The sequence below is a fragment of the Macrobrachium rosenbergii genome, chromosome 54 (genome assembly GCF_040412425.1).
Source record: "Macrobrachium rosenbergii isolate ZJJX-2024 chromosome 54, ASM4041242v1, whole genome shotgun sequence".
Lineage (NCBI taxonomy): Eukaryota > Metazoa > Arthropoda > Malacostraca > Decapoda > Palaemonidae > Macrobrachium > Macrobrachium rosenbergii.
In genome coordinates, this window is record NC_089794.1 from 22,245,103 (window position 1) to 22,256,526 (window position 11,424).

The window sequence follows — 11,424 nt, forward strand, 5'->3', positions numbered from 1 at the left end:
CAGCAGAATATACACAGAAGAATGGAAGATCAGGAGAATATGCACAGAGGAATGAAAGATCAGGAGAACATACTCAGAAGAATGAAAGATCAGCAGAATATACACAAAAGAACGAAAGATCAGCAGAATAGGCAGATGAGAATGAAAGATCAGCAGAATATACGGAGAGGTATGACCAGAAAAGTGCAATGACCTACACTTGTGACGACTTACAGAAAGATCAGAGTGTGTACCTACTCTGAATTCTCCAGACGCCAGCAATGAACCAGAAAGAGCCAGGATTCAGGAGCCATTACTGAAGAGAAAGTAGCCCCCTGTTCTAAGGAGAGACCGAGGTCAACCCAATAACACCTGCCCACTTCGAGGCGCAAAGATAAACAAGTAAACAATGCTCCGAAGTTTCTTCGGCGCAATCGAGTTTTCTGTACAGCATAATCAAGGCCACCGAAAATAGATCTATCTTTCGGTGGTCTCGGTATAATGCTGTATGAGCCGCGTCCCATGAAGCTCTCAGCCGGCCGTGGTGGCCTATGTTGTTGCGTTGCCAGAAGGACAATTATGGCTAACTTTAACCTTAAATCAAATCAAAACTACTGGGGCTAGAGGAATACAATTTGGTATGTTTGATGATTGGCGGTTGGATAATCCACATAGCAATTCACAGCCCTCTAGCCGCAGTAGTTTTTAAGATCTGAGGGTGGACAGAAAAAGTGTGGACTGACAGAAAAAGTGTGGACGGACAGACAAAGCCTTCAATATAGCTTTCTTTTCAGAAAACTAAACACCCGATGTTTTTTGAAAGCTGGGATTTGGGCCTTGGCCCAGAGTACGAGATGAAATCTCTTGGTGCTTTAATTATCTCTCCGACAAAAGCTTCTGATAAATTATCTATCCTCAGTCAGAAGCAGCCTCAGATCGGTAAACAATATCTCGGAGTACTGAACAGATACTTTAAATAACAAACAAGCATCAAACTAAGCTTTGATGATAAATATCATTAATTATTATTACTATATTTGGGAGTAGAAATGATTTTAGTACCGTGAATATTCCTATTTGGTTATGACTGTCAGTAAACGATGTCTGTTTTATTAGCTAACGTCAACAAAACTGTTTAGAACGAAGAGGTCCCTCGTCCTCCCTTCGACTGGTAGACTGACATTCTTCTTCTTCTTCTTCTTCTTCTTCTTCTTCTTCTTCTTCTTCTCCTTCCTCTTCTTCTTCTTCTTCTTCTTCTTATATCTTTCGGATCTTCATAAAAAATGAAAACAAATATTCTCTACATATAGTTCTTGCAAGCTAATAATTATCACAATAAAAAGTAAAATATATGTAAATAACTGAGGATTTTTTTCTAAGTTTCTATCTTGCGAAATGCACTTAGGGACATTTGATCCCCCAGGGGGCTAGTAATAAACACAGCAAAATACATTTGACCCCCTAGGGGCTAGTACTAAACACGGCAAAATACATTTGATCCCCCAGGGGCCAGTACTAAACACGGCAGAATACACTTGACCCCCCAGGGGCTATAACTAGACACAGCAAAATACATTTAAACCCCTCCAGGAACTAGTACTAAACAGGGCAAAATACATTTGATCCCCAGGGGCTAGTACTAAACACGGCGAAATACATCTGACGCCCAGGGCCTAGTACTAAACACGGCAAAACAGTGTAGATGAATCAGTTTCGCCTTGGTCCTTGTTCCTACTTTCTTTTTTTCTCTAAATCTCCAGCTGAAACCCTTTACGAGCAGCCAGCAGACTTCTATAAACCCAACAGGGTTCCAAAAGGGAATCAGTCTGCAAAGAGAGAGAGAGAGAGAGAGAGGTTATAGGAAAAGGTGGCTCAGTCAATAAACATGAGAGAATAGAAATGAAACCGGCACATTTGAAATTCAGGAGACGTCAGTAGCAGCTGCAGCAGACAGAAGAGAGCAGGAATGAATTAGCTCCTCGCTTCAACATTTAAGGCTTGAAAGATTCCACAGCCCCGCTAGTCAGACTATTTGACACATTTTAGTTGTTAGCCAAGATGAAACTCCCAGCAAAGTGATTAGTACTGAATCTGACGCTAGGAAAAAGATTCCACAACTGGATTCGTCAAACTGTCAGACACATTTTAGTTGTTAGCCAAGAAAAAACTCGTACCAAACTGAACAGTGTTTAAACCTGATGTTAGAAAACGATATAGGCCTACTGTTTGCAGCAGAAGCCTGCCTAGTGTTGCAAGTATCAGGTATTTTTTTTTTATTCTTGGCATCGTAACACTTAGATACCAATAGCAACAGTTAAAAAAGACCGATAAGTTCTAAAGAGTTTATTAGACTGCCAAGGTGAGGATGATAATGACGATTAGGGGTAGATCTTGAAAATGTCCTAAGTTCAGATCAGCTCAAGGCCACACACAAGCACACAGAGGGCCCCAGACACCAAGGTATACTGGGATAAGGTTGGAATGAGCAAAGTGAGTTGAGGATGATAATTATTTTACCGTTATTGGCAAAGGTTGATGATTATCATACCTGATTCTTCTCCCTGGTTGCAAAGAGTTGGAAGGAAACGATATTGATAATAACTGATTTCAGATAATGGGGAATGCCTGTGAACTTTACGGATCCTCTCACGCCTGCGCACTTTTTCAGCATATAAACATAGGTTTCAGGACAAACAAACAGATGCACTTATTTAAAAAAAGGATGGAAGAATCTTCGCTGAAAATGTATTATGCTTTTGGAACGAAGTAAGTAGACGAATAAGCTTCCTAGTGCTATTGAACTTCGTGAGAATGTTGATTCGTAACAGAATTGCATATCCGCTTTGTTTTCATTCACAGAGCGTAAACGAGTTTGCCAAGAATCTCGTGAATATTCTCGCAGAGGATGATACAAGCGAATGTCTTCCTTTTTGCCGTACCTCCTTTCATATTTTCTTTCTCCCATCTTACTTTCCTTAACCCTCTCCTAACAATTGATTCATAGTGCAACTGCGAAGTTTTCCTCCTGTGACGCCTTTCAAACCTTTGCACTGTCGATTTCCGTTTCAGCGTTGAATGACATTGGCCTAAATTCTATATCCAATTCAATACAAGCGAGTATCCGAAGGTATTGACATGTACACGAAATAATCATAAACAAGATATTACCACTGGTCATGAAGCAGGCCCCCTCCCCCTCTTCCCCCCATAACCCAGCAAGGCTTGTTAGACAAGAACAACAGCTTCGCAATACACGTGTTTCAAGGCTACGTGGCAATTCTCCTTGGCAAGCTGACGTTGTGTTTGCGTCTTTCTTTTAGATGCCTGAAGATCTTTACTCGTCTTGTGCTACAGCCCAGGATCTGAAGAGGTTAAATTTTGATCTCTTTCGTAATCTGAAGAGGTTAAATTTTGATCTATTTCGTAATCTGAAGAGGTTAAATTTTGATCTATTTCGTAATCTGAAGAGGGTTAAATTTTGATCTATTTCGTAATCTGAAGAGGGTTAAATTTTGATCTATTTCGTAATCTGAAGAGGGTTAAATTTTGATCTATTTCGTAATCTGAAGAGGTTAAATTTTTATGTTTCGTAATCTGTCAAGTTTCACCTCTTTCGTAATGGTTGGAATTGTCTTAATCGCTGCACACACACACACACACAAAAAATAATTGCTTGAAAGTAAAAGAAAAAACACAAAAAGAAAAAAAAATGCGCTAAAGTTTCTTCAGCGCAGTCGAGTTTTCTTTACAGCGTATAATCAAGGCCACCAAAAATAAACCTATCTTTGGGTGGTCTCGGTATAATGCTGTATGAGCCGCGGTCCATGAAACTTTAACCATGGCCCGGTGGTGGCCTTGGCCTATCCTGAGTCGTTGCCAGAAGCATGATTATGGCCAACTTTAACCTTAAAATAAAAACTACTGAGGAGTTTTTAGGAGCTGAGGGCGCAGGAGGAGTGCGGACAGGAAATGCGGACGGACAGACAAAGCCGGCACAATTGTTTTATTTTACGGAAACCCAAAAAGCCACGTTTCTGTGTGAGAGCAGCAATAGACAGGCTCAAAGACTTTTGAAAAAGCCACGTTCCTGCGTGAGACAATGGTAGCCAGGCTTGAACAGATTTTTGAAAAATAAAAAAACTACGTTCCTGTGTAAGAGAGCGATAGCCAGGCTCAAAAATCTTTCGGAAAAAAGCCACATTCCTGCGTGAGAGCATCTATAGCAGCGCTCTGAAACTTTTGGAAAAGCCACGTTCCTGAGTGAGACAATGGTAGCCAGGCTGAAGAGATTCAAGCAAAACTGGCGCAGAGACAAAGAATTCAAGCAAACAACGATTCAAACGAGAACTAGGCAAAGCACACAAGACAAACATTGATTGTTAACAACGTCCCAAAACAATCCATTTACTCTGAGGGGAAATAGTGTAGTTTCTTATTACAATGGGTGGCATCAAGTTAGGCCTACTGAAGGCTACGGCGTACTTTCATAAAGAGATCACGAGAAGCAATACTACATCCTGCTATTACGTTTTAAAATTCCTTCGTAGATGATACATATTTCCTACCAAACTTCATCGCCAGTATTATTTAAGTGCTAGTTATGTTCCTAAATCTATGGCCATAGGTCAAACGAAGCCAGCTGATCAGATAATGAAAATAGAGGCTTAACCAGGCAACGAAATTCGACACCTTGCACCCTTCAGAGAAGAGAAACGTTATCAATGCCCGTCCGTCATGTGATGCATCCACGTGACTTCCTCGTAATTTTGTTACGTGAAACGAATTTGTCTGACGACCAGAAAAGAAACAGTTCCTGACCTTCTCATCATCGCTCTGTCTCTCTCTCACACACACACATACATATTCTTAGGCCATTGCAAGCTCCTCCTCCGTGAGGTATCGCCTATTCAGTTGTTAGCCGATGCGCAGACACGCACTCTCCTCCTAGCTGGAATCTCTAGCAGATGACCATGCATAATCTGAGGACGTGTGCGCATCAGGAAGCCGTGTTTACCGTGAAAATGGTGCCGTGTCACCATGACAAGGCGGTCGAATGTTGTCTCATCGTCTGTGCTGGGTTTCTGATTTCTGGAAAGAGATGGACATGTCTAGATTAAGATGGTTTGGACATGTGGTGTGGAAAGGGAGATAATGAGCGACATGCTGCAAGAGAGATCGTGGAAGTGGAGGTGCTAGGGACACGAAGGAGAGAAAGGCCTAAGAGAGAGAGAGAGAGAGAGACTGCATTCCAGAAGAATGAGAGTCAAAGGTGACACAAGGTAGAAACAGCAAGAAGAAGTTTACTAAAAACTACACCACCGACAGGGGATCAAGTTGAGAAGAAGAAGAAGAAGAAGAAATAGGCTGGACACAAGAAGCACTTCTCCCATAACAGTGGCAAGTGGCGACTGTTTCTTACCAGTCATCATTATGAGCTGTCTTCCAGTTTGAAGCCTGGGCTGGCCCTCAGCCGTCCCCTAAAAGAAACCGGTTTTTTTCAGACGCCCGAGGAAGCTCTCCTGGTCTGGAAGAGCAGCTTATTAATTGACTCTGGTCAAGGAATCTACCCAAACACAGCAACAGGGCGTCGGAGAAACATTCTTGTACCAGTTTTTCGTCGAAGGAATTCCCGTCAAGGATCGTAATTTCCACGCAACTCTTAATGCTTATGCTATTTTATTAATTGAATTTTATTTACTTTGCTTATTTCTCTCTCTCTCTCTCTCTCTCTCTCTCTCTCTCTCTCTCTCTCTCTCTTCACACTTAATGAGTCCTTCTAATCTGTAAGGGCTTGCTCAGCAGATTAACGAATGGCCTTAATGGATTCCTGCATATGAACATGCGTACAATTTCATCCTATTACAACCTGTCATAAAATCACTTTGGCAACTTATCACCCACACATCAAAAACTTGTCCTAACCAGTGGTTCATAAGGTTATCCAGCAATTAACAAAGATTCGTTCTCCACTCAATCATTGATCTGTTGCCATGTTTGCAATATGTATGCAACAAGTTTCCAACATGTTTGTGATGTGTATGCAACAAGTTTTCAACATGTTTACGACATGTTTTACTGCATGTGGACGCTCCCTGATATGCAGCATTTGTCAAAGGTTCATTCTCCACTCACGGTCACCAACTTGTTGTCAACATGTTTACAATATGGTGTGCAACAAGTTTCCAACATGTTTATGAGTTGTTTTACTGAAGTGTAGACGTTCCCTGATATGCAGCATTTGACAAAGGTTTGTTCTCTGCTCACTGTCATTGATTTGTTGCCAACATGTTTGCAATGTTTGTGCAACAAGTTTCCAACATATCCATGACTTTTTATAACCGAAGTGTAGACGTTCCCTGATATGCAGCATTTAACAAAGGTTTGTTCTCCGCTCATTGTCATTGATGTGTCTACAACACTTTTGTGATGTGTCTGTGTGCAACAAGTTTCCAACTTGTTGATGACATGTTTTATTGTTGTGTGAACACACCAAAGGAAATATCGACAGCTCAGGAATACACACACACACACACACACACACACACGCACACAGACATACACAAAGGAGAAAAGAAACAAAAACAGGGAAGCATCTGTGCGTCACCCAGACCAGGACCATCAGATAAACTCCTACTTAACGTTCATCACCCCCTTGTAGGAGGCTGGGGGCATCCCTAACCCCCTCCCACCCTTGCACTTTTAGTCCTAAACCAGGGAGGAGTGAAGGAGCTGACTTTTAGAAAACTCCTTTCATGACAGAACTCCCCTGATGGTTGTACAGTTTTAGGTTCTTGTTTTCGAAGTCTAGAAGTTTTACCTGCCCAGGCTTGAAGATCACAATACTGAGATGAAAGGGAAGGAATTTTAGCTTTGGTTTTTTTACTTGCCCAGGCCACATTTTCCCGAGATGTAACCGAGTACCGGGACCTTTCGCTGAAAAAAGCGAGACGCCATATCTTAAAAACTAACCATAGAATTTTCTTGAAAATAATCTCATTATGTTTCCCCCACCCAAATATCAGTGGAGCTTCCAGTCTCACCGAACCCAATCCAACCTAACCCAAGCTAACGGGGCATGGCAAAAAAACCGGGGCTGGTACAATACTAGCATACATCTCAGGAATTTGCGACCAGGACTGAAGATAAAAGAAAAATAAGGTGGGAGAATTCCGAAGGAACCAATTGAATCGCCTCTTAGACACAGGAAGGTTACAGGAGTTAGGAAGAATGTGAAACACGATACAAACAAGTATATAATGCCCCGAAGTGTCTTCGGCGCAATGGAGTTTTCTGTACAGCTGCTACAGCGTATAATCAAGGCCACCGAAAATAGATCTATCTTTCGGTGGTCTCGGTATAATCCTGTATGAGCCGCGGCCTAAGAAACTTTCACCACGGCCCGATGGTGGCCTGTCCTATATCGTTACCAGAAGCACGTTTATGTCTAACTTTAACCTTAAACAAAATAAGAACTACTGAGGCTAGAGGGCTGCAATTTGGTATATTTGATGATTGGAGGGTAGGTGATCAACATACCAATTTACAGCCCTCTAGCCTCTGTAGTTTTTAAGATCTGAGGGCGGACAGAAAAAGTGCGGACGGACAAACAAAGCCGCCACAATAGTTTTCTTTTACAGAAACCTAAGAAACTTGAGATTTGATTTAACGTAAATTCTCCGTAATGTTTTCAGGTCTCAGTCTGCCTGTGGCGAGTATTCAGAGGTAATTATTATTACGAAGGTATGCAAAGTCATTATTTTAATTGAATTAGCTCGATAAAAGCACAAATCATTATGAAGAATGAAACGAAAAGAATTTCATGAAGTCCAGCTTCCTGAAAAATATCTTGCCGTCAATTCAGTAAGTGATGAACAAGTCTTAAAGTCTACCGAAGTCTCTTTAAACGCTGCGGCAGAGATTGTGGGAGATAACAGGTCTCCCAGTGCTCCTCGAGCACACTGAAATGACTCTCTCTCTCTGTCTCTCTCTCTCTCTCTCTCTCTCTCTCTCTCTCTCTCTCTCTCTCTCTCTCTCTCTCTCATTAAACTAAACAGTTGGCTGGGACACGTGTTTGGCGCCCCCTCCATACCACCGTTGGACGAGGAATGCACTGGGTACTAGGAGAAAGGATGTCTGCTCTCTCTCTCTCTCTCTCTCTCTCTCTCTCATTCACACACACACTAATTGTTTATATATATATATATATATATATATATATATATATATATATATATATATATATATATATATAAAAGTGTTTATACACATACAGATGTGCATATAATTTATATAGATAGATAGGTAGGTGGATATATATATATATATATATATATATATATATATATATATGTGTGTGTGTGTGTGTGTGTGTGTGTGTGTGTGTGTGTGTGTATATACATTACTGCCACTGTAAGTACCTTCCAACTGAGAGATTAAAACGCAGACCAGATTCAGCGAATATTCGTTCATCATCTTACATCAGTGCGTCTGCCCTTTATCATAACATATCATAACATAATTATCATATCATGGCATATACGCGTTTGGAATATGACCTTCAATACACATTCTTCGCTCATTCAAAAACAATTAATGTAAATATTAACAAAAAAAAAACTCGTGCGTCCAGAAAGGGTTTTTCAAACATTGAGCTTTGTGGAAAAATGAGTTTTTGTGTGCTCTGTGATGTAGTACCACCCCCTCCCCCAACCCCCCCGACCCCGGAAAGGGGAGGGGGGACGCTTATAAGAAACAAGGACCAGTCTGCAAGTTGGGGAGTTTGATGACTAGCGGCGCTATGGACTGCTTTGTATTCAAAACAAGACGCCTTGTACCTCCATCCCCAAGCGGATCCATATATATATATATATATATATATATATATATATATATATATATATATATATATATATATATATATATATATATATATATATATATATATATATATATATATAAATAAATATATACATATATATATATATATATATATATATATATATATATATATATATAAATAAATATATACATATATATATATATACATTTATATATATATATATATATATATATATATATATATATATATATATATATATATATATATATATATATATATATATATACTGTATATATATAATTTATATATATTATATATATATATATATATATATTATGTATATATATATATATATATATATATATATATATATATATATATATATATATATATATATATATATATATATTATAATTAGGATAATCGTTATTATTTTTTTCTCAAATTTTTATCATTATTTCTGTAAAAGCTTTTTCTCTCATTTATGTTATTATTATTATCTAAATCTTCAGTATTATTATTTTATCATTATTTTTCATGGGGGAGGGGGGGGCATGTGCCCAGGTGGCCCCCCCCTGGATCCGTTAATGCCTCCACCTAGAAAGTGTGTAGCCTTTGGTTAGGAATATCATGTGAATCTGATCCTTTTGCTGTTGGTAATAACAAACATGTAATATATGCGCCAAAGTTTCTCCGGCGCAATCGGGTTTTCTGTATAGCCGCTACAGCGTGTAATCAAGGCCACCGAAGATAGATCTGTCTTCCGATGGTCTCGGTATAATGCTGTATGAGCCGCGGCCCATGAAACTTTAACCACGACCCGGTGGTGGTCTATCCTATGTCGTTGCCAGAAGCACGATTATGGTTAAATTTAACCTTAAATGAAATAAAAACTACTGCTGCAAAAGGGCTGCAATTTGGTATGTTTGATGATCAGGGGTGGATGATCAACATACCGATTTGCAGCCCTCTAGCCTCAGTAGTCTTTAAGATGTGAGGGCGGACAGAAAAAGTGCGGACGGACAGACAAAGCCATCACATTAATTGTCTTTTACAGAGAAACTACCTGGGATGCCTCAGGTCTTTCATCCCACAGCGGATTCTTTTGCACCTTCGTCGGCAACAGTAGCCCTTCTGTCGTCACGTAAGCATATTTGAAAGGTTGGTTATGCTTTTATAATCCACCAGGAGGAGACACGCAGCTTTCAAAAAAAAAAAAAAAAAAAAACATTACTTAATTGTTTGTGCACCGACAACTGCGGGTCATCGGAGAGTGAGAGATTATATCAGCCGTGGCGAGGATCTCTCGTCCTTATCGCCTTCCACTTCTGGTGCCTCTTCCTTTCCGTGCTTATTGGACAGATAGATTATCGGGCCAATATCAGCAGAAGAAGAAGAAGAAGAAGAGAAGAGGAAGAGGAAGAAGAGGGAGAAGAAGAATGAGAAGAAGAGGAAGGAGAAGGACAACGACGACAAGAACAAGGAGAACACGGACGAGAAGAAGAAGAAGAATGAGGAGAAGAAGGAGAAAAAATGAGAAGAAGAGGAAGAAGAGGAAGAAGAAGAAGAAGGAGAAGAAAGAGAGGAAGAAGAAGAAGAAGAAGAAGGAAAAGAAGAAGGTTGAGAAGAAGAGGAAGAAGAAGATTGAGAAGAAGAAGCAGAAGAAGAAGAAGAATAAGAAAAAAGAAAAAAGAAGAAGAAGAAGAAGAAGAAGAAGAAGAAGAAGAAGAAGAAGATGAAGAAGAAGAAGAAGAGGAAGAAGAAGAAGAAGAAGAAGAAGGAGAAGAAAAAGAGGAAGAAAAAGAAAAAGAAGAAGGTTGAGAAGAAGAGGAAGAAGAAGATTGAGAAGAAGAAGCAGAAGAAGAAGAAGAAGAAGAAGAAGAAGAAGAAGAAGAAGAAGAAAAAGAAAAAAGAAGAAGAAGAGGAAGAAGAAGATGAGGAAGAAGAAAAAGAATAAGAGGAAAAAGAAGTAGAGGAACAAGAAATAGAAGAAGAAGAAGAAGAAGAAGAAGAAGAAGAAGAAGACTTCGCTATCGTACAGAGCCGAGTGCTCTCGGAAAACCAACGCTTCCACTAGTACGGAAATCCAATCGCATCAAGAGACCTACAAACCCTTCTCTGTGTGACGCTCTATTGCGCAGTACTTTTTTATGCAATGATTTATCTGGCGTATTTTTTTCTCTACCTAGAGCTGACTGGTTACACGAGCAATTGAATTTCCTTGAACCCAACAGAGATTATATAGGTTACATAAAAATCCATTTAGCTTAGGCAGGAGAAGAACATATATATATATATATATATATATATATATATATATATATATATATATATATATATATATATATATATATATATATATATATATATATATATATATATATATATTTTCAGTTATATTTGGATGGCAGTGAATTTGTCCCTTCTGCTAACAAGATGTTCATTTGAAATTTGATTTTTTTTTTTATTAGAGGAGGCATAAATAAATTTTAACAGTGATGACAGAGTACTCAGTTTAATACACACACACATATATATACATATGTATGTATATTTATATTTATATGTATATACATACATATACATATATATACATATGTATATGT

The 11,424-nt window shown here is 39.1% G+C and overlaps 1 protein-coding gene across 1 annotated transcript in view; it reads left to right on the forward strand.

Moving 5' to 3' along the window:
• LOC136834600 (uncharacterized) overlaps positions 1-10,355 on the forward strand; it is a 10,664-nt gene extending 309 nt beyond the window's left edge. The window contains exons 1-2 of the mRNA XM_067097179.1: positions 1-169; positions 10,207-10,355. The exon at positions 1-169 is cut by the window's left edge and continues 309 nt beyond it. Coding sequence (XP_066953280.1) covers positions 1-169; positions 10,207-10,355 — 318 coding nt within the window. The remainder of the gene's footprint in view (positions 170-10,206) is intronic.
• Positions 10,356-11,424: the final 1,069 nt, after the last annotated feature.